Source organism: Taudactylus pleione, unplaced genomic scaffold (assembly GCF_031769625.1).
Source record: "Taudactylus pleione unplaced genomic scaffold, aTauple2 ptg000824l, whole genome shotgun sequence".
Taxonomy (NCBI): domain Eukaryota; kingdom Metazoa; phylum Chordata; class Amphibia; order Anura; family Myobatrachidae; genus Taudactylus; species Taudactylus pleione.
Window position 1 is genome coordinate 3,436,015 of NW_028285226.1, and position 24,240 is coordinate 3,460,254.

A 24,240-nucleotide genomic window follows, 5' to 3' on the forward strand; every position below is an offset into this window, starting at 1 on the left:
CTAATGCTTTGGACCTGGAGCCCCGGTGATTGGGTCTCCTGGCTGTGGCATTACACCCCAGTCGGTTGGGTCTGGTGCAGGTCTTAACTATAGGGGGATCCCCACGTTTTTTTTCCAACTATATTTAAAACCAGAACTGGTCCCTGCAGCCTTGGGTTGGTTTCTAAAATACGGTGGAACCATACACAATTTGTTCCCCATATTTTTAGAAACCACCACTGCCTGGCAAGCCTGGGGCTGGTTTGGCTTTTGGGGGGGAACCTTATGCAATTTTTTTTGTAAATTTTTACCCCGTTTTTTTACAGGTTAAACAAAAGGGGAATTTTCAGGAAATATTCTAGGGAACCCCCTAAAGATGTGCAGATATGGGGGATCACTATGGGTACCCCCATTTTTAACTCCTGAAGGAAGTCGGGGTTTCTAATAGCCGCAGCAGGTGCATAAATGCGGCTTTGAATAAGGTGATGCAGAAGAGCATTTAGAAGTTTTTTTAGGGCAAAACAACTATGCCCATCAAATTTGGGGTACTTGAAAATGGGGTTCAGCATATTTTAAACTTGCTAAAGTGACTTAAACAAATCGTGAAAAATCCACCTGGCGCAAACACCTGCAATCAAAAAACACATGGGGCATACTTGGGGACCCCCCCAGAGTCAAGTTCTCTAGTTTTTAAGTTTGTGCCCCAACTTTTTTTTTTTCGCCCCCTTTTTCAAAGTAAATTTTTGGGGTGTCCTTAAGTTTTGTTTTTTTTACACAGATTACCTTTGGGGGACTGACTGAAGGCTGCACGGCGTTTCTCGAAACGTTGCACCCCAAAACCCCAATTCTGCACTTTTTACCGCCTGTCATTCATAGGCGATACTTTACCGCCTAGGCGGAAAGTCTTTGAAGTTGAATACGGGGTAAAACCAAAACAGGCGATAATGACGTCATCATCAGTAAATTACTGCGGATCCGGACTTAACGCCTCAAATTGAATACGGCCCTTTATCTCCTAACAAAGCTTAGTAAATAAACCCCTATATAGCACAGAGCAGCATTTTCATGTACCATACCCTGACAGTGATTGTTACCAGCCAATTGTGCAGACACCACATAAATGTACTTCATACACAGTCTAATTAATGGTCGCATTTCACTTTTTCAGATAATTGCTGACTACAATACTTAAATACCTGTACATGGCTTAACTGTGTATAGTGTGCATGTTCTCTTCATGTTTGCATGGTTATCTCCCACAGGCCACAAACATACTGAAAGGTTAATTGGATTCCTTCTAAATTAACACTAGTCTCCATGTGTGTATGTTAGGGAATTTAGGGGGAGATGTTTCAAGCCGCAGAGTGGGATAAAGTTACGCAACGCAACCGGTCAGCTCCTGTCATTTATCTAGTGCAGCATTTGAAATGTTAGATGCTGATTGGTTGCATTGGGCAATTACACCACTTTATCTACAGTGGTGCTTGGAAGTTTGTGAACCCTTCAATATTTTCTATATTTCTACTGAAATTTGGCCTAAAGCTACCTCAGATTTTCACACAAGTCCTAAAACTAGATAAAGACTAAAGCAAATGAGGCAAATAAATTAAACATGCTAATTTTTAAATTTTTTTGAGGACAATGATCCAATATCACAGTTGCAAAAGTATGTGAACCTTTAGGCTTAGCAGACAGGGCCGCCTTCAGATATCATGGGGCCTGGGACGGGCCAAATAGGCAGAGCCCCCCCAGCCCCCATTATACAGAGCCTCACCCTTCCCCGAGTAATCTCCCTCCCTCCTCACAACGAGGGCCCCGGGGCCTTCCCACCCACTACTTTTTCCCTGTTAAATTTACATTTACTGACAGGCGCCACCTGCGCCCAGTACTATATCCTCTCCCTACCTCTCCAACCGCCCGCTGCTGTTGCAGTGTTTATGGATGCTCCCGTCTGCTCGATTGTGTTATTGGTTAGCAGCACAGAGCAGGCTGGGAGCATCCACTCTGCCTGCCTCCAACAGCCAGCCACATACATAGCAGCAGCGACGGGCGTTTGGAAAGATAGTGAGAGGGTATATTGTAGTAGTGGGCACGGGCGGCCGCGGACCACCAGCCGAGCCTGTCAGTGAACGTAAGTTTAGCAGGGTGGAAATAGTGGACAGGCGGTAGGAGGAGCGGTCGGGCCCCCAGAGTATCCGGGCCCGGGACTCCAGGCCCGGCCGTCCCCCTTGATGGCGGCCCTGTTAGCAGATACTGTATTTTGAAGGTGAAATTAGAGTCAGGTATTTTCAATCTATTGGATGGCAATCAGGTGTGAGTGGACAACTTATCTTTTTAAAAGAACAGGGATCTATCAAAATCTGATGATCACAACACATGTTTGTGGAAGTGTATCAGGCCATGAACATAGGAGATTTCTAAGGACCTCAGAAGAAGAGTTGTTGATGTTCATCAGGCTGGAAAATGTTACAAAACTATCTCTAAAGATTTTGGACTCCATCAATCAACAGTCAGACAGATTGTGTACAAATGGAGAAAATTCCAGATCATTATTACCCTCCCCAGGAGTGGTCGGCCAAAAAAGATCACACCAAGAGCAAAGCCTCAAATAGTTTGCAAGGTCACAAAGGAACCCATTGTAACCTCTAAACAACTGAAGGCCTTTCTCACGATGGGCTAATGTCAATGTTCATGAGTCCACCATCAGGAGGACACTGAACAACAATGGTATGCATGGCTGAAAAAGCAAAAAAAATGAACATTGCTGCCCATCTGCAATTTGCTAAAGATCACCTGGACAAGCCTGAAAACTATAGGAACAATGGCCCTCATTCAGAGCCACTCGCTATTTGCGGTCGTTCGTTCTAAAACAAGGGGTGGCTATTCAAATGATCCGTTCACAAATTGCAGTCTGTTCACACCTCTAAGTCTGAACGAACGAGCAAAACATACGCTCGTTTATTTGTTAAAAACGGCCCCTGGCCGCTCGCACCATACGTCATGTCCGCTATTTATTAGATTAATCGAGTACATCGTACAGCGTATGAACTGCTCGCTATTCTTGTGGTTGGTTTTTTCAACCACTATTTTGCGAGCAGTTCTGAGTTAAAAAAAACCAAGTGACGTGGTCAATGACGCTGCTGTATTAATTATGCACACCCTTAAAACGCCCGTTTTGACCTTTAAGCACGTCTGCGTTCTGATCTCCACTCCCCGTTTACAAGCACCTTCCCCTGTTACCACCCACATATGCCTCATTCTGTCACTCAAAATAGCAGGCACTCGCTATATAGCGTACAAACGATTTTCAGCCGCACTGACTGGTTCGCGCATGCGTACTAAAAACCGTACGCATGCTCAGATGTGCGAACATCGCTCGGAACGAGCGTACGGCCGCTAGCGAGCGGCTCTGAATGAGGGCCAATGTTTTGTGGACAGATGAGTCCAAAATAGAGCTTTTTGGTTTAAATGAGAAGCATTATGTTTGGAGAAAGGAGAACACTGCATTCCAGCATAAAAACCTCATACCATCTGTGAAACACGGTGGTGGTGGTGTTATCATGGTTCGGGCCTGTTTTGCTGCATCTGGCCCAGGACGACTTGTCATCATTGATGAGACAATGTATTCTGAATTATACCAGAATATTCTAAGGAAAATGTCAGGACATCTGTCCATGAGCTGCGTCTCAATAGAACGTGGGTCATGCAGCAAGACAACGACCCAAAGAACACAAGTCATTCACCAAAAAATGGTTAAAGAAGAATACATTTTAAGTTTTGGAATGGTCAAGTCAAAATCCTGACCTTAATCCAATCGAAACGTTGTGGAAAGACCTGAAGCGAACAGTTCATGGGAGGAAACCCACCAACATAACAGAGTTGAAGCTGTTTTGTACGGGGAAATGGGGTAAAATTCCTCCAAACCGATGTTCAGGACTAATCAACAAGTATCGGAAACATTTAGAAGCAGTTATTGCTGCACAAGGGGGGTCACACCAGATACTGAAAGCAAAGGTTCACATACTGTTGGCACTCACAGATATGTGATATTGGATAATGTTCCTCAATAAACAAATGAGCACGTCTATTTTTTTTTCTCATTTGTTTGATTTGCTTCTCTTTCTCTACTTTTAGGACTAGTGTGAAAATCTGAGGTAGTTTTAGGCCAAATTTCAGCATAAATATAGAAAATTCTGAAGGGTTCACAAACTTTCAAACACCACTGTATCTCCAAGGCTTGGTACATCCCCCTTTAGACTGTAAGCTACAACAGGGCAGGGACTGATATGAAACCCAAATATTCTCTGTACAGTGCTGAGTAAATTGGTGGTGTTATATAAATAAATGATTATTCTTCCAGGGTGCTATGTTTAAATGTATTTACCCCTCACCCTAATATCCAGCTTTCACTACTTGTACTCAGCACATGCCACTTACAACTTATCTGCTACGGTTTTCCCTTTGTCTCCAAGAAACGCCTTCCAGAGCAGCTCATATGCATAACCCACTCGTGGAGGCCTGAACAAGATGAGCTGAAAAGAAAAATTTAATTTTAATAATTTTATATAATCTAAAATTGGTGAAATATAAGTAATGTAAGCAGTAAATGTAGAAGTGAAGAGGAAATTGTTGTTGGAATACTACAACAATTCTAGTCTTAACATTGCTTAAGTAGTTACACTGGAGGTACTGCAGGTGGTGCTGTTACCAACATGTTACTAGATGGTCTTTCAGTCTAGTGCAAATCGACTCCATGTTAGTTACTAGTTATGCTGTGTCTGTATGGTGAGAAACCGGCACTGTTCATACTACAGTTTTGCTTCATAAACCTTCTATGTTTGTTTGATGACTGATCAAAGAAGCAAGGTTATAGGACCAGGCACCATGCATCCCAGTCACCATACCTGGCACGAGAATACTGCAAAGGGCATGTGGGATGCACTACAGAAGCTGCATGAATGATCCAGTTTAAACAGAAAATTATTCCTAAGAAAACTTTACCAAATGAGACTTGGCAAAGCAAAGGACACTCAGAAGCATGTAAATGCAATACAGGAGACAGTCTATAGGTGAGGATAGAAAGTGCAATAATGTAGTACAGGTTGAGTCTCCCATATCCAAATATTCTGAAATACGGAATATTACGAAATATTGAATTTGTTTCACATGACTGAGATATTGAAACCTATACTTTTTGATGGTTCAATGTACACAAAGTATGTTTAAGGCACAACATTATTACAATTATTGTATAAAATTACCTTCAGGCTTTGTGTATAAGGTATATATAAAACATAAATTAATTTTACATATGTTCACAAACTTTGTTTGAGCCACAAAATTATTGAAAATATTGTATAAAACTACCTGCAGGCTGTGTGTATACGGTGTATATAAAACATAAATGAGGTCTGTTTAGATTTGGGTCTCATTCCCAAGATATTTCATTATGGTATGCAATTATTCCAAAATACGGAATATTCTAGTAAGGACATTTATGTGCTTACCTGTTAAATCCTTTTCTTCAATTCCATAGGACACAGGCTTTACGCTTGGTATAGGTTGGTGAGTAGGAGTCTAGGCACCAAATAGTTAAAACTCTTTACCCATGAGCCCCTGCTCCCTCACCCCCATGACCCTCTCCCAGCCACAGGCAACTCAGTTAAGTTAACATGCCTAAAGCAAGAAGGAGGAGAAGGAAGAACGAGTCACATACAGGTCCAAAAAATCTCCTTTTCTTCTTTCTCCATAGGGGACACAGGCTTTACCCTGGGATATCCCAAAGGTAATCTCCTAAGGGAGGGAATGCTCCTGAGCTGCACTGAGAACTCTTCTCACAAAAGTCCCAACAGAAGAGGCGAAGGTATCAAAGGAATAGAACTTCACAAAGGTATGGGCAGAGGACCACTTGACAGTTTACAAAGTTGCTTCGCAGAGGCACCATGTCGAACTGCCCAAAAATATATATATATAGTAAATACTGCTAGTGCATGCATGATAATGTACCAGATTAAGAACAGCTATGCATTATAGAAAATACATCATAGTCCTGTGAATTATAACATATGTATAATGTATAATTCAAGTTCACAGCTTGGAACCTGATCCCTAGAGGAGAGATTGGCCCCCAGGCAGTAGGGCCTACCAGGGGTTTGCTCTGTGGGCCAGTCTTAACCTTGACATGTACCAGAAAGGGCCCCATCTGCGTGCTCCTCTCACCTTGTGTCCAGCATCCTCTAGAAGATGTTTGGTTTCTAGAAGAACTCGTCTCATAACGGGGTTCGCCTGGAAATATCCGTCCTCTTCATAATATCCAATTCGGAGAGGTTTGGTAGAGGAGTAAATCTATAGAACAAAGATCAGCGAGATGAGGGTGTGTCGTAGTGTTGGTCACTAAGTGAATTATAAATTCTGTACTAAGCTCCCGAAAGATATACCCCGTTTTCTGCTGTAAACATGATATTATTATGGTTTTCTGTGGAAATCGGTATAAATCTCACTCCTCCCATGGGAACATCAGAGTTAGGGAGCCCTTCCCCTATCCCCATACACTCCTCACCTATTATATATGTGTGTGTGTCTCATTACCTCCTCATTGAAATGAAGGGGTGGCAAATTTGGGTCCAGGCGAAAAAACTCATCACACCATAGAGCCCTCATGGAAAGTACCAGAGCGTCCACATCTCTCGCCATAGGTCCTGTGCATAGTGACACTGAAATAACAGATACATAATAAATGTTCACCCTTTTTACACTCCATCGCAGTCTGGGCAATAGGAGATACCAAAAAAACGTCCAACCCCAATATAATGTATTACTATCTGTGCAACAGACATGCAACAAATGCGTACCTCTTATATCCTATTACTATCATAGAAATAACACACATGCAACACATGTACACAGTACCTGTTACATCCTATTACTGTCATAGATATAACACACACATTGTACAAATATGCACCCTCTCTTACACGTTTTTAATGTCACCATTGACTCCCATTAAAAGTGTACCTCTCTTGTACCCCATTACCCTCACTGAAGTAACAGACATATAATACTCTGTGCTGTGTACCGGTATCTCAGATTACAGCACAAAGGAGCAGCTGACTGGGGTCACAGAGCATGAGCCCAGCGATCAGCTGACAGGAGTCCCGAAGGAGCTCACTGATCACCAGCCCCTGGTGCAGGTGAGTGTTATTTATTTATTTTATTCTGATTATTTTTCTATGTAATCAGCCTGTGGTCTATCAGACACACATGGCTGATTACAGAAGCCTGCTCCAGGCCCTGCTTTTCCTGTCAGCAGGCAGGGAAGGCTGAGCTGGAGATGGGAAAATGGGGGAAAAGCCTGCATAACGCCATCTCTAAATAGCGTTATTATAGCAGGACTCCATCCCCTGCATCTTTTCACAATTTCTTTTAGTAATCTGAAACAGATCACATTTTCCCTTCCAGGTATGGGTAAGGCGATATGCCTACTAAAACAGTGCAAATTTAAGGGCCGTGGAGTAGTTTTTATGAAAACTGCTCCAAAAGCTCTTTAATACATTTAAGTTATACTAAAATCAGTGCTCGAAGTGGGAATTTAGAGGTGGGGGTATGGAAATTTGAATAGCCCCCCAGCAGCACACTACACACCCCTTCTTCCCCACTGAGCTGTGGAGTGATCTCCAGGGTTCCCTTAATTGGGAGCTTGTCTAGGCTGTATTATGGCTGATGCTCCTGAACAGGAGAGTCATAGCAGCTGAGCTGCGTCTTCTTGTTTCTGCATCCAAGAGTACCGACAGCAGAGCAGCAGTTGTCCCACCCCTGAACCAGCTCATCAGGTGAACAACTGCCTGTCAAGGATCCGCGACGCTGGTAACTTTGGATGACAGGGGTACAGGGGCGGATCCAGGAAAAAATTACAGGGGGGGGGCACCATGATTGACATGTGTGGTGTGGGGGGGGTGCCAACTGTGTGAGGGAGTGTGGCCCATGTGCTCACTGTGAATATAGGGTCCGTATATATAGATAATTGTATCATATACAACAATATATATGGTATATAGTTCTACTTTTACTTTGAGCAGCTCAGTGGATTAATGGGCATATTCAATTAGCGGCGAAAAGTCAGTTTCTGCGGAAAAGTATTGCGAGTGACGTCATTTCGCCATGTGAAAAGTTTCCTCCGTATTCAGGGCCTGATTCAGAGCCGGACGCTCTTTGAGAGCGCTCGCTCTGAATCAGGGCGTCCCTTTTTTTTTTTTAAAGACAGCCTCCTGGCCGCTCGCATAGCTGTGGAAGACCACCCACAGCTTATGCGAGCGGCCAGGTGATGGTCGCGATGGTCAAGACCATCGTGCTTGCGACGAGACCCTTGTGGTAGGGTCTCGTGGCCGCAAGCCCCAGTGGACTTCCTACTCTAATAGAGCAGGAAGTACACCTACTGACATCACGAGTGATGTCAGTAGGGCCGCCCACAAACGGCAGGCATTCCTGCAGGAACGCCTCCGTTTGCCCAGCCAACCCCCCCTGCCCGCCTCCAAAACAGGGCAAGCTGCCCCGCTTTGGTGCGAGACCCGTAACGACGGAGCGCCCGTCGCTGGCCGGGTCTCACGCATGCGCACGCTGGAGCCGGCTCCAGCGTGCGCAGGGGGGGACCATTGACCTGCTTGCGAGTGCTGTGCACTCACGAGCAGGTCTGAATCAGGCCCAGAATTCCATAGACTTTTCGCCGCTGCGGAAAGTCAATGTATTGGAATAGGCGAAAAAGTTCCGCCTATTAATAGGTGTTTTGGGGTGCAAAGTAGCGAGAACCCCCCTGCAAGCTTGGGACAGATCCGCAAAGGTAAACTGCATCAAAAAAAGTTTAAAAAAATACTTTAGATCACCCCAAAAATTTACTTTAATTTTGGGGGCGAAAAATTCGAAATTTGGGGGACAAACTTAAAAACTAGCGAAATAGACTCCAAGGGGGTCCCCAAGTATGTCCCAGGTGTTTTTAAGATTGCGGCAGGTGGATATTTTATGTTTTTTAAAACTTCACTTTAGCAACTTTAAAATATGCTAGCACCCATTTTCATGTACCCCAAATTGCTGGGACTAGTTATTTTCACCAAAAAAAACCTGTTAACTTGTACCCGCTCCACCCCCCTCTTGATGCCCCTGTGTACGGCGCATGTGATGTATTGTTACATCGCTTGACACATCGTTTGGTCACACCGTCGTATGGTGTGTACCCAGCTTTAGAGGCCATTTTCTGCTCCTGTTAAAATATATCATTGATTACAATCTGTCACATGACCTCAATAACAGCACTAATATAGATATGTTTTATTAATACAGAATACTAACAATTTATTAATATATTGTTTTAAGAAACAAGTGGCCCTGTGTGCAATACTCGCTAGTACCCTCCCCCTTTTTGTTGTGTCTCCATTTCCCCTCGCCTCCCCAAAAAAACAATCAATCAATCAGTAGTTTATAATAAAATAAAAATCTGAATTTACTTAAAAGTTCACGTTAGCATTAGCAGCACAAACCTTTATCAGTGAGGGTCCGAGGGACAGGAGCCAGGAGATGCAAGAATAAACTATATTAATAAGTAGGCTATGAGCTGTCAATCACTGACAGTCAATGCACATCATTTCTGCACTGATTGTCAACAAGTGACAGCTCTGTATCAGTATATGTATACAGTAGTTTCTACTTGCTGCAGTGGCTGTCATCTCTGTCAGGCTGACCTTAGACCCCAGCCCTGCTGTGCTGTGTTGTGTGTGGGTGCGGAGCCGTGGTGCTGTGTGAGGGGGCGGAGCCGTGGTGCTGTGTGTTCTACAACAGAAGCAGCACTTGCCGGGGCTTCTCCTGAGTGTTTGCTGCTCTCTGTGCCTGTCGCAGACAGCAGTTCCAGTGGCTGCGCCGTGGCTCCTCCTCTACTCATGACAGGCGGCTCCTAATCTCATCAAGGGTGCGCGGCATAATGTCACATAAAAGTCAGGAAGGCAGCTGTTGCCAAGCCGACAGACTCAGTACTATGCTGTAGTCCTGTAAAGTAATTTTTAAAAAAAGTGCCCAAGAATGACAGGGGAGGTGCCTCAGTGCCACCCTCCTGAGTCCGCCACTGCAGGGGTATGACTCACTCGGTATCACTCACTCAAATCCGGCGCCGGGCGTGAGCCAATGAGAAGCTGACACTTGGTAGCTTCTCATTGGCTGGAAAGCAGCGTCTGGCTCGCAGCCGAGCCAGTCTTAAGAAGCTTCCCATTCTTGATTGGCAGCTGGTCTACGAGCCAGGATTGGCTGGCGACCAGTGCCAACTTTGAACTGCAGTGCGGGACCCGATGCTAGTCCCAGCTCAGTCCCAGCACTGACTGCCGCTTGTTGAGATGTGTCCCCAGCGGGACACATCTTACACAATGCTGCTGCTGTTCCTGCGCTATGGGATCCCATACTCGATCCCAGCGCTGGGGTGCGATCGCTGGGCCGGCGGGTCCCCACAGCAGTCGCACCCTCCGTAGTTAGGGCGGACTCAGAAGCGCCCTCCAGTGGCCGGCGCCCCTAGGCAGCTGCCTAAGCTTGCCTAGTGGAAGAGCCGGCCCTGGCCGCAGCAGTGCATGTTGGAAGATTTATTGGTCACAATACTCTATGCAATTATCGGCCTATTCCACCGATAATCTACATATTGGGCTCATAATTGCATAATTTATGCCCGCCATAACATACAATATTAAATTAAACCAACCAGATACAATTTCCAACATCTATTCATCCACAAATAATATGCAAATTTTACCTGCAGTCATTCCATCAATGCACGCACGGACTCCACGAAGGCTGCAAAATGAAATATTATATATTATATAGGGCTAACAATTATTATTTAACTTTAAATCCTGACTACATGTCTTTAGTGCATATTGATGTTATTTCATCTACCATGATTGAATATTGTGCTAGAAATTAATATAATCCCATCCATCTTGACCAAATATTGTTCTAGAAACTGATATTACCGTACCTACAATTCTCTGACCATGCATTCTGCTAGAAATTCATATTCTCATATACTGTACGAATCGGTCCAGTTGTAAATAGTTTATGCACCATTATTTGTGCTGGGTTACCTGGGGAATTGGGTCTAACGGGAACCTTGGAATTCACTAGGAATCCCCTGCAAAAGAAGTGATGGACATTAGCCCAGGGAACTCTGCTCATGGCTGCTACTGATGAAGAGGAGGAGGATCAGAAACTGGTAAGGGGCTGGCAGCACTTTGTCATAGTCCATATAGATTGGCCCATTTCTACCCACTGTACATTCTTGGGAATTGCTCCAGGATCTGCTCAACGATTTCAGTTTGTGGATTGTGTACTTAAAAAAAAAAAGTTGCTACCTACAGCATAAAATTAAATGTTTTGTTTTGGAATATATTGGTCAAGAATGATTCACTACAGTTTGTGGGCCGCACCATAAGACCATTGCACACCCGTTTTATGCTACATAGAAGAATTTTAAATAAATATCCAGACAAATTATACATCCGTAATGTTTAGCAAGCCTGCAAAACCATCGGTACAATCGAGTACCATCGCAGCCTCACGCACATCAGAAATTGCTAACAATGCACACTATGAGATCTCAGACTGCGTAGGCCATCGCAGTGGATAATTTATGCACGCCCCAGCAACGGCGTTCAAATGCACTGGCACACCACCGTTCGCCTCCCCACAGTCCCGATAATAATTGGCCGATTGGGTGCATAATCGCAGTTGCGTAAGGTAGTGAATCAGCCCCCGGGAACATTAAAGTGACCAATAGGGGAGGAGATCGCTGTAGCCTTTTCTGTAAGAGAGAAGCCTATTGGATTTTTTGGCTACAGATCCTCACCCGTTTGGGACTGAATGACACTATAGAATTAAACAATCTCTAGGAATTTTAATTACTAGGATATTGCTTGATGTCTGGAATTAATTTTATGTTTTTGTTGAATTTTCTTCTCTCGACTACTAATTATATATATATCGCTGAACATCAAAACAAATTGTATTTTCATTGAACACTAAAACATATCTTCTCCACTATTTTATTAATGACCAGCCCCATGGAATGGGCAGGTTCTCCATCTGAATATGAGTATGCGAGCAGTCAGGGGCGTTTCTAGAGAGGAGGGGGCCCGTGTGCAGTCTCCGACACGGGCCCTCTCCTCTCTCTCCGGTGAGTTGTGCGCGGCCAGCGCCGAAGTTATAGACTCTGGGCACTAGGGTGTGCCCAGAGTCTATAGAGTTTGCACAGGTCACCAGGAAAATGGGTGTGCAGTGCGGGGCCCCCCTGGACCCAGGGGCCCGTGTACCCCGCACACCCTGCACCCATTGTAGATACGCCCCTGCGAGCGGTTCAGCGTCTTTGCACTTAACCCCATGCAACGACACTCCCAGACAGGCCCGGCATGGATGGTGGACTCGAGTTCATTCCTGAGTGGGTGGTGAGCAGTATTGCAGATGGAAATTTTGCATGGAATCATGTGGTAACCAGCCTACACTGTCCTATACTTGGTACTACACCTGTAACTGAGGGTCCTTTTAATGTTTTTATGCAATTAAAACATTTATGCACTATGGAGCGCCCCCTATCTTTCTTTTTAATTTAGTGATATATATTTATTATATTAACAAGTATATTGGCCCCGGCATATGCTATCACCTCCCCAGCTTTGCTCCACCCTGCCCCAGCAGTGTTGCAGCTGCTCGTACTGTTCTCACCCGCCTCCCTCTGATACTAGGCAGGGGAATAGCGAGGGTGGTGCCAGTGGAGCATGAGCTCTGGGCGCCAAAATGGACAGAGGGCGCCATTCAGGTTTCCCGGGAATTCTTGGGGCGCTGCACAGTATGACGGCCGCCTGTTAGTTTTATCTCGGTTTCTTTGCTCTATATCCTAAATAAGTTACAGATTGGAGATCCGTTTCTAGATTTCATGCTCCCTCAAGCTGCCCAGATTGTCTCCCCTCCGGCCCCCCCTCCTCTGTGATCATCTTCTGTCACCTCTCCTTTACTGTCAGATTAATTACATTCACTTCTCACCTCTTTAATTCCCTCCCCTATCTACCATGGGATCGGCTCTTTGCCCCTCCCCTCTCCGTTCTTATTGGCTTCTGTCACCACCCCTCTCCTTTTCTTATTGGCAGGTATGAGTTTTAAAAAAAACTCACTGCTTTGCTATGTAAAGTAATGAGGTGTTCCTAGGCATGACCACAAAATGTTATTTAAAAGATCTTTTAAAAGATACTGGGCTCTATTTATTAACATTATTTTTACTAAAATAAAGTGAAAAAGGGTGTTTTCACACCCTTTTCACATTATTTTAGTTTCACCTGAATTTATTACAGGGCAATTGGAGTAGAATTAGTAAAATTCTACTCCAACCCCCAGTATCACTTATTTTTAGTAAAGCAGATCGCATTTCCCATAATTGTAATGGGAAATGTGATCTGTGTGAAAGTTACTAAAAATAAATTGTAAAAAAATACCGGGGGAAGCCCTGTGATAATAACGCCACCTGGAGGTGGCGTTATCCAGGGTCTCCCCCGGTTACCGGGCTCCCACTCTGCTCTAACAGGGAGAGTAGAGGCGGGAGCCGGTACCAGTATTCAGCTATGTGGTCTAAATAGACCGCAAGCTGATTGCTGTAAAAAAAAGAAAAAAAAAATTAAACATTTTTTTTTTTACTTACCTGAATCCAGGGACCGGTGATCGGGCCTCCGGTGATGGCTCCTCTCCGGTCAGCTGGTCTCCCACAGTGCACTGGGGCCCGGTCATCAGGTGATCGGGCCCCAGTGCAGTATGGGAGATCACCTGATCGGGAAGCCCGGAGAAGACCACTGGAGGCCAGGAGGATGCAGGTAAGTGTAATGAAGGGAGGGGGGGACGGGTCTTAGCGCCGGGGGGCGGGGCTTAGCGTCGGTGGGGGGTAGTAGCGGTGGTCGGTCGGCGCATGCGCGGGCTCTTAGTTGCGGTATTTTTTCCGAAAATACCGCGACTAGAGTGCGGATGGGATCCGCAGGGACAGAGCTTTATCGCAAGCTCTGTCCCTGCAAGGGATTTATAGTAAATCCCTGTGATATTGCCTGAATTCGCAATGCGAATTCACTCGGTAATATCACACTACAATCCGCATTCAATATGCGGATTGTAGTAAATAGAGCCCACTGTATTAGGAGACCTGGAATGATAGTGGTAGACAGAACATGGTTAGTTGTACTCACAATAATATAGGTGCAATGTATATTAGTGAAGTAGGAGCATAGCTGAGAATGGAGCTTCCCATAGGTGATCAGAATATATAATACTATCTCCTCTATTGACTAATAACAATGATGCAAATGAGATAAAAGCTAGATTCTAGGTGCTATACATAAAGAAAGCAGTGCCAAAGCAGCTACCCCTTAATGTCAGACAGTGCATTACCGAAGCATTCTATTCCCCCAATGGGACCTCAACACCCAATGTGATACTGCCACTGTTTGCTGTTTTTATATTCACTTCAGTATTCCCCCGCAGGCTGGCCATACCCCACTGGCACAGTTGAGTACAGAGAGGGGGCGCTACGACATGCACTTTCTCCGGGCGTCATGGTTCCACACTGCTCCTCTGATACTAGGTACCCCGTTCCCGGCGTCTAGTCCTCCTTTGCTAGGTCTGTTCCTTCGCCCTAGCAATGGGAGCGGTCAGGGCTCACACATCGGCATACACTCCGTGTGCATTGAGGAGACGGGACAGACCGTAGGAAATTATTATAACAATATATACAGGAGGAATAGGGCTCACCTCTGTCTGCTTGAAGTTGGCTTAAATCCAGCAATTCCACAAACACTGGACGGGAGGCGAATGCTGCCAGCAAGGTCACTTCCAATACCAAGAATTGAACCTCCACCACCAATCAATGCCCCCTCCCCACCGGAAGATCCTGATACCCCCTTGGCTCTGTTATGGGGGTTTAGTGTGTGTCCGTATATTGGGTTACTGGTTTCACAGCTACAGTAGGAGAAAGCGGTAGAGAGTATTATGTAATAGTACATAGCATTGGAATAAATTCCTAATACAGAAAATGTAGATAATGGATGCGTGATTAGAATATTCAGCAAAGGATGGAAATTATATATTATGTACATATAAGAGTTTCACATAACAAGAGTAGATTTTACAGTCCAGTGTTCTCCATGTGCAGACTGTTGGTAAAGAGTTGTGTATGCATTACCTTACCCATGATCCTCTGCCAGTAGTGGATGGACATGTGTAAATCCTGTTCAAATCCCCTTTAACCGGGTATACACTAGATGATATTGTGGATCGGACTATATATCGTCCACATCGGGCAGTGTGCATCCACTATGTCACTGACGATGCTGGCTCCTGGGCATCGGCAGCGTAGTCACCCATCGGACCTGCATGCAGGTCCAACAGGCAATATCGTCAACTGGGGGCCATGCTGCTGAATGGCCCCCGAAGTCACTCCCGGCATACTCACTTGCCGATGTCAGAACTGCCACCTGGATCCGCCTTACTTGACATCGGCTGGGTACTCATCGTTAAGTGTGTAGCCAGCATAAGACTGAGCACTGCTTAGTGGACTGTGCCCCATAGTAAGGGTGACTGTTAGCTGCACTCCAGGGCAAGAAACAATAAATGATCTTTCCAATCCCATGGGATCTATGTGTGAAGAGTGTGAGATAATAGAAGTGCAATGAATTGAGTTTAAGTAGTTTAAAATCCAACCCCAACCAAACTACTAAGAAGTCTATATCAGTATGATCAGTGCCTCAATGGAGTTCAAGCCCAACAGGATAGTTCTGACCTTGTCTGACTGGATGGACGAGGAGATGAGGACTAATAGTACAGATACAGGACCCGAATATAAGTCACACTCAGGTCCAAATGCGACCACATTCAGAATATTGACTGTGTATGGGCAGTCAGCTACATATCACGAGAATCAGGCTTACAGAGAGAGAGCAGCAGATACGAGATACAATAAGCAGAGTTTCAAGTGGGAGATGAGCTGAGCTAGACACATGTGGAACTACAGCAGTGTTTCCCATCCTCAGTCCTCAGAGTTCCCTAACAGTACGTTGTACAGACTAGAAGATCTGGAAAACATGCACTGTTGATGGTCCCCGAAGACTGAAGTTGGGAAACTTGAACTATAGAGATACTGGGGCTGATGTAGATTTGGACACATTTTGTGCAGTTTGCATGGGATGAGTCTGAGCCACGTGGAACACTGACTAGGCAGCTAGGTACACTGCCATCGAGCACCCAGATCACATAGACCTGGGGATAGGAACTACCAGCAGAAACAGCAGAGACTTCTTGAATTTACCATAAAAGAGTCTGAGGAACATTTGTCTTGGCAAACACAATGGCTCCTTGTTTCTTAAAAACCTTTACCAGGACGCTGTCCTCTTCCTCCACATCATCGAGGTACTGCACAAGGCCGCAAGTGGAAGGATGGCCCTGAAAATCCAACAAAGGTGCTGTTAAAAGGGCGTCCGTGATTCACAGGTGAATCAGTTTGAGCCTTTTATTAAAGGTTCTATTCATTATCACTTATTTCTACAAAAGCAGGTGAAAATTGACATTTTCACCTGCTTTTGTAGAAAATAAGTTTTCAGGCCATCCATCAAAAAGGTAATGCAGGAGACATCACAGATATGTCCTGCTTACCCTCCTCTCGGGGAATGGCCCGCTGTCCCCATACACTAGTATCACATCTATCTGCTACTTACCTTCCTTCCTCTCGCAGAATGGCCCACTGTCCCCATATATTAGTATCACAGATATGTCCTGCTTACCCTCCTCTCGGGGAATGGCCCGCTGTCCCCATACATTAGTATCACATCTATCTGCTACTTACCTTCCTTCCTCTCGCGGAATGGCCCACTGTCCCCATATATTAGTATCACAGATATCTCCTGCTTACCCTCCTCTTGGGGAATGGCCCTCTGTCCCCATACACTAGTATCACATCTATCTCCTACTTACCTTCCTTCCTCTCGCAGAATGGCCCTCTGTCCCCATATACTAGTATCACAGATATCTCCTGCTTACCCTCCTCGCGGGGAATGGCCCGCTGTCCCCATACACTAGTATCACATCCTCCCGGGGAATGGTCCGCTGTCCTCATACACTAGTATCACATCTATCTCCTACTTACCTTCCTTCCTTCCTCTCATGTAATGGGCCGCTTTCCCCATATACTAGTTTCACAGATATCTCCTGCTTAACCTCCTCTCAGGGAATGGCCCGCTGTCCCTATATACTAGTATCACAGATATCTCCTGCTTACCTTCCTCTCAGGGAATGGCCCGCTGTCCCCTTACACTAGTATGAGGAGACAAATTCATTGAGCGCCGGAAATACTATATTTTTGGAGCTTGCCTGCGGGAGCATTCACCATCTTCAGATGATATTTGCTCCTGCTCGCAGCGCACACCTCGCTCCTCCATATTGGAAGGAGTTCCGGGTTGCAAAGAGGGATCCGAAACCCCTGTTTGGCTGCTTCCGCCAGACGCCAGGGCTTTTGTGCGCAAGTGTGAACTCTAGTTCACGTAGGCGCACTAGTTTCACTGCTCCTAAAGACTCGGAGAGACAGGAGATTTTTGGATCAGCTGTCTCCTCATCGGAGCAATGATGATTTGCTTCGGCACTTGCTGCAAGTTGGATTGTTATATATTGGGTTATCTGATGGTATCATAGTGAGTGTGTACCAAATTATAATTTACAATTTTTACATTATTTAAGCACTAAGATCCTGATTCAGAATTTCCCTCAAGGCTGCCGAAGCCGCTGTCACATTGCGTGGTCTAAAATAAATGCAAATATTCTCCTGTATTCAAACCAAACCACCCCTATCCGTCTGTTGGTGACAGCAGTCATCATCACTATCAACACGCATTAACACCAGCCCGATACCTGCACGTTCATTTGTGAATAGCCCACAATACAGCCTACATGCCCCCAGCCCCCTCCTCCCCCTGGGACACTCAGATGAGTGGTAGTGCAGTGCAGATGAGAATAGTCAGTAGCATGGGAGGGGGAGGAGGTGACAAAGTGGGAGGAGCACAAAAGCAGGGTTCCAGTCAATAGATAGATATCATTCTAACCTGCTACATGCTCCTTCCTCCCCGTCTACCCCATCTGTGTCACCCCTGTTTGTCTTCTCCTCCCTTTTAGAGTGTAAGCTCTAACGAGCAGGGCCCTCTACCCTCTTCTCCTTACTTTAGTTTCATCTACTTCTTACTCACCACAAGGGCACCTAACACTTGGTTGCTTATGCTCTGTTGCTGAGCTGTAACTAGACTTTTTGGTGCCCTGTGCCAAAAAGAGCATTGGCGCCCCCCTCATTTTTCAATTAATGCACCCAAAAAAGGGCCATGGCTTCATGGGGAAGGGCCAGGGATGAGATAGGAGAGGCCAGGAGATGCTGGGGATGAAATAAGAGGAAGAATGATAATAAACAGAAATTTGACAGGCCCAAACAGCGCCCCCTGACCTGTGGTGCTTGTGCGATGGCACCGGCCACACTACCCTAGCTACGGCCCTGCTCTGTTGCTTATCTGGGTGTTATGGTCGCTAATGTAGCAATATATATATTATCCATGTCCTGGTCCTGTATTGTATTGTTCTGTAAGTCGCTGGTCTACAATTTGTTTATGTACTTGGTAAGGCGCTGCGGAACATTTGTGGCACCATATAAATAAATTATAATAATAATAATAATAGCTATGAAAAAGGTTGACAATGTTAGACAGGCAATAGGTTGACAAGGACAAAAGGTCGACACAGAAAAGGTCGACATTGATAAAGGTTGACAAGGTCAAGATGTTGACACTAATATGGTCGGCACTTTTTTTTTGTTTAAGGTTAGACACTTTCCAGATGGTTAGGGATAGGCACTTGAAGGGACCGTTCGGGTTACGCACTTACCTCGACGGTTACGGTTAGGCACCATGAGGGAGAGTTAGGTACCAAGAGGAGGGTTACGGATAGGGTTTAGAAAATAAATGTCTACTATTTTTGTGTTAACCATTTGACCCTGTTGACATTTTGTACCTGTCGACCTGTGTTGACCTTTTGTCCCTGTCAACCTATTGTCTGTCTAACATCTGTTGTCTATCTTATTCTTGACTATCTTTTATACCAAGCCCAGGTGGCAGTCAGAGGAAGAGCAGAGAAGGTGAGAGGGAGTGTGTTCTGAGATGGGGTCGGAGATGTAGCAGCGGGAGGAGTGATACCCTGTGACATAATATATAATATAATAGTTACCTGATAACCGACATGTTTCTTTATAGAGATGGGGATTCCGTACAGTGGACCCTTTTCCTCTTTCTCTAGAAGTCCTTTGAGCTGGGCCTCTATGTCCGGCATAAAAAAGGTCACGCAGTTCAGATTGTCATTTACTTCCAGCGCCTGTGTGAGAAGACATTAATCAGAGTCTAATGCGATCACTTTACTTATACATATCGCAGGGACGGGATCCTATCGGAGCCCCCTGTCCCTGTCTGTGAAGATTGATACTTCTGGATGATACTTAATTGTTATTGGCGCGAATAGCGGAGATAAGAAGTTATAATTATTGGGTCATAAGCCCAATAATGAATAAATGGACACCTTAATGAAGCAAAGAATGCTCATGTATCATTGCTTCCCTTGTCTGCATAGTTACAGGTATGAGGCAGGCTTATGCTGTGTCCATGCAATAGATCAGTGCTGAATCCAATGCAACAAATGTATCTATAACTGTATTAGTGTATCATACGGATCCCAAAAATGGAGACTAAAAGCAATTGAAGGGATCTCCTCTCTGGTCCATATAGTCACTTGGAGGTGGTGGTGGGGGGGGAGGGGCAGTCCTTCATAGACGATTCCATTCCTATTAGGTGAGTTCTGGGGAATGGATGAACAGAGATGTAGTTACCTTGCCTGCTGTTTAAATCTCGGCGGAATATCGACAGCCGGCGCCCCAAACATAAGTATAGAGGGGCCTGGTTAGGTGTTAGCCGTGGGGGGAGGGTTAGGTTTAGGCACCACGGGGGGATAGGGTTAGGCTCTGGGACACACACACACACACAAAATCTCAGCTAGCTTAATATAGTTGTAGGATACAGACAGCGGTATCCCGACAGACTCCTGACACGTGCAGCCAGAGCCGGCCCTAACCAGTTTGATGCCCTAGGCAAGATTTTGGGTGATGCCCCTAGCACCATCGCTAGTTCCGCCTCTGACCCAGCACCCCTCTCCAAGCACAGCACCTATCAACCAGCAGCACAGATCACAGCAGCAGTCAGCAACATCCATCACCCCATACCCATTGCAATCCTCATCCACAGACATTTTAGTGCCCTGTGCCAGCAAGAGCATTGGCGCCCCCACTCCCTTGTTTGTCTCAGGTTACAGGACTCCGCAAAGGTCCATTGTAGGAGGAGCTGCATCAACATCGACAGCCGCCCCGTTTGTAGCGAGCCCCAGAATGCAGTGCGCAGTGCCCCACCATCGACCCACTTGCGAGCGCACAGCAACTATTTGTAAGAGAACATAAGCTAATAGCTTTGCATTAAGTGCTATAGAATACAATTATACTTAACTTGCTGAGATGATGCTCCTTTATAGGCAAAAGTTTGACTGCATACCATCTACCAGTGTAAAGGCTCGGTGAATAATTCATAAAAGGATTTCGGTACTATAGAAGTAGAACATTGGTGCACAAACCACAGACCATGGAAAGCGTACAGCCTGTGGCCTATGGCCACCGCTGGAAGCCCGCCATCCTCTGTTCAGATCTACCCTGATTATATTAATAAGAGTAGGTCTGTCAGGCAGTCACTAGTTGGGCGCATCCCATCAGTAACTTGTCTGTAACAGGCAGCCTTTGCAGCAAATTAGATCAGTTGCCAGGTTGCAGAACTCAGTCTCACATTTGGCGATCTCACCAGACTGAGGGGTCTATTTACTAAGCAGTGTTAGGAGACAGAGTGAAAAGTGATAAGAAAGGGATAAGGTACCAGCCAATCAGCTCCCAACTGTCATTTTTCAAACACAGCCTGTGAGATGACAGTTGGGAGCTGATTGGCTGGTACCTTATCCCTTTCTTATCACTTTTCACTCTGTCTACTAACACTGCTTAGTAAATAGACCCCTAAGGCTCTGTTCCTGCACACGTGTGCATGGCATGCAGGATCATGGTAAAGAGCAGAGTCCAACCCGGGACAGACACATCCCGATGGACAGTGCCAGGCTGCACCAACCTTTCTGGACAAACGTATATATTAGCTTTTCTAATACCGGTATAAAAGACAGTCTAGGACGCACATGTAACATAACATATAAAAGTAGTTTATATAAAGCTGTTTAATTGTTTTTAGGCTTAAGATCATAGTGATCTGTGCAGTGATTCTCCCAAACTCACCTGCCTCAAGCAGGTCTATTGTCTGGTCGATATTTGGATGCTTCTCGGTCAAATTCAGAACCGACCGTTAGTAAATCTCCATCATCTATGTAAAGTTTTGATGGTCATTCCGATGTTCTAAACTGCTCTATAGTTAAATTTTTGGCCGATTTGGCATCGATTTTGACTTCAATAAATCTCTGATTTTCAAACTAGCTACCAAATTGCACAAAAATGCTAAATTGCCCTTTAGAAAATTTACCCCACACAGTAATTTGCTGACAAAAGCCATAAACAGTAACCACAAGCCACCCTCAAACTTTAATCTCAGTTATCTGAAAGACAACAATATAAACACCTCTGATAGACTTTGATAGTATGTACCACCTTGAATCATTACACACTAAAAAAACAAAGAAGAACTCCCAATCTCACCAAAACAAAGGTACAGTAGAAGCACTTAAAGAATTTCAGAACAATAGAGAAATAACCATCAAACAAATGGAGCAGGGAGTTGTGATTGTGGATACACAGAGACAGTGGTGGGCTGGGCCGGGGGGCAGGGTGCCAGCTGCCCCCCGGGCCGGTACATATTGTGTGGCACTAGGGCCGCTGGCCGTAAGCTCCTTCCCGGAGTCAGCTGCTTCACTCACTCACCCTCCCCGTCACCGCACCACCTGATGAGGAAGCAGCTGAGACAGGAGCCAGCAGCAACCAATACATGCCCTGTGAGCCGAGAAGGTCTCACCCAGACGCGATCCATCTCCGCACTGCACCGACACTGTGAGAGCCGCAAACCCCGGCCAATTAGCAGAGAAGATGGAGGCCAGGCTGTTTTTCTACAAACAACAGCCCAGGTGGAGATCCTGGAGACCTGGACCCCCGCTGCATCTCCTCCTGGACCGCAAGGTACAGTTAATAACTGGCTGCATGCAGTGACTCCTGGCTCCTCAGCTCTCATACTCCAAAGAGACCTGCTGCATAAGATCTTGCAATAAAGCTGTCAATCATTCACCTTGAACATGCAGCAGAGTGACTGTAATGCATACAGATGAGCAAGCATCTAGTGGTTATGCAAATTTTGGTACCATAAAGAGCCCCAGAATCATGTATTTGGTGACTGGCAGGGCTTTCTGGGACTTGTAGTTCTCCCGCAGTATGGGAAATGTAGTTAGCTGAAGCTTTGTCTTATTTCTAATCCTTCTTGAAAATAGACTTCCTGCACTCTACCAGACTGCCCTGAAGTGTGTTTGGTGTATCTGATGTTAAATGGCTGCACAGAGAGTGATTGGTGTTGCATTAAGTGAATTGTTTCCTTGGTCTGTGAGGAAATGGTTTCGATGACATGTCTCGGTAGTGCCATCATTTGAAGAGTAGCATGTGTTTTATAGTTGTCTGGCACCCATACACAAACCACCTCTGGCAGAATGCTGAATTTAGGGCCTAATTCAGCATGGATCGCAACTGCAACAGCATATGCAGATGGCTGATTGTTGCGTACTGCGCATACACGATAGCAGCATTGCACTCGCATTGTGATCACACAGACTACAGAAAGCCATCCTAGAGTGAGTGATGTCAGGTCAGCATTTGGGGGTGGTGACGGGGGAGGTGGTCAGAGAAACGCAGGCGTGCCTGCCCGTTTGAACACTTACATAGGCGTGCATAAATGAGCCATTGCGACAGCATACGCAGCTTGAATACTTACTGTATGTGACAAGACTTGCAATATCTGAGTAAGGTCAGACCTACTATAATTGTGCGTGAGGGGCCGATGTTAGCAGTGACAGCCGGGAAGGTTCCTCGACCTGCCTCCTGGCTGTCAGTGTCAGGCTGTGGCACAGTGCAGCTAGCATGAGAAGGGCCCCGGCATACTAACACAGCTTCCCCCCTCAAGCTCCCCCACCAGAACAGCTTCCCTTCCTTGGCTCTGCAATAGCCCCACCCCCAGTTCTCTTCACTTCATCACTTCTCTTTCCTCCCTGCTTCTACTGGCACCACACAAAAGAAGGCTGACCCTACTGTAACTGCAGTGCACACCACAGAAGTCTCTCCCACTGTCACCTTCTCCCCTGCAGTCTCTCCCACTGTCCCCTTCTCCCCTGGAGTCTCTCCCAAGGACCCCTTTCTCTGCAATCCCTCTGGCTGTCCCCTTAACCCCTGTAGTATCTCTCACTGTCCATTGTGCCCTGCAGTCTCTCCCACTGACCCCTTTCCCCTGCAGTCTCTCCCACTATCCCCTTTCCCCTGCAGTCTCTCCCACGGTCCCCTTATCCCCTACACTGTAGTCTCCCTCACTTTCCATCTCTCCCACTATTTCCTTTTCTCCTGCAGTCTCTCCCACTATTTCCTTTTCTCCTGCAGTCTCTCCCACTATTTCCTTTTCTCCTGCAGTCTCTCCCACTATTTCCTTTTCTCCTGCAGTCTCCTCCACTGTCACTTTTCCACGGCAGTCTTTTTTACTGTCTGAAAAGTTTGAGCTTCATCCCCCTCTCCATATAAGGTATGCCCGTACTCCCTCCCCATCTGCACCTCTTCCCCCTTTCCATCTGCACCTCTTCCCCCTCCCCATCTGTGCCTATGTCCCCTCCCAGCATGTTTGCCTCTGCCCTATTACCGCATGGCTGGTGGCTGCAATGAGGTGGCTGGACAGAGGACCAATTGCATTTGTGCCATAAAACCGAACCTAAGGATGACAGGTAATCACAACTGTCTGTTACTAACGGGCTTATTTATCACAATCTGCAATTTAAATGTGGATGTGATAAATATTTTACGCCCAAATTTGCAATGTGTAAATTAATAATTTGATGCAAATTTACTAAAATCCTCTTGCCAGGAGA

General features: G+C 45.7%; 1 protein-coding gene across 1 annotated transcript in view; it reads right to left on the reverse strand.

Moving 5' to 3' along the window:
• Positions 1 to 22,160, reverse strand: part of LOC148474662 (vitamin D3 hydroxylase-associated protein-like) — a 40,407-nt gene extending 18,247 nt beyond the window's left edge. Inside the window, exons 1-8 of the mRNA XM_088458282.1 lie at positions 22,146 to 22,160; positions 19,279 to 19,422; positions 16,334 to 16,467; positions 14,782 to 14,988; positions 10,757 to 10,797; positions 6,568 to 6,692; positions 6,199 to 6,324; positions 4,417 to 4,511 (exon numbers count right to left, since the gene is read on the reverse strand). Of these exons, the coding sequence (XP_088314408.1) occupies positions 4,417 to 4,511; positions 6,199 to 6,324; positions 6,568 to 6,692; positions 10,757 to 10,797; positions 14,782 to 14,988; positions 16,334 to 16,467; positions 19,279 to 19,422; positions 22,146 to 22,160 (887 nt within the window). The remainder of the gene's footprint in view (positions 1 to 4,416; positions 4,512 to 6,198; positions 6,325 to 6,567; positions 6,693 to 10,756; positions 10,798 to 14,781; positions 14,989 to 16,333; positions 16,468 to 19,278; positions 19,423 to 22,145) is intronic.
• Positions 22,161 to 24,240: the final 2,080 nt, after the last annotated feature.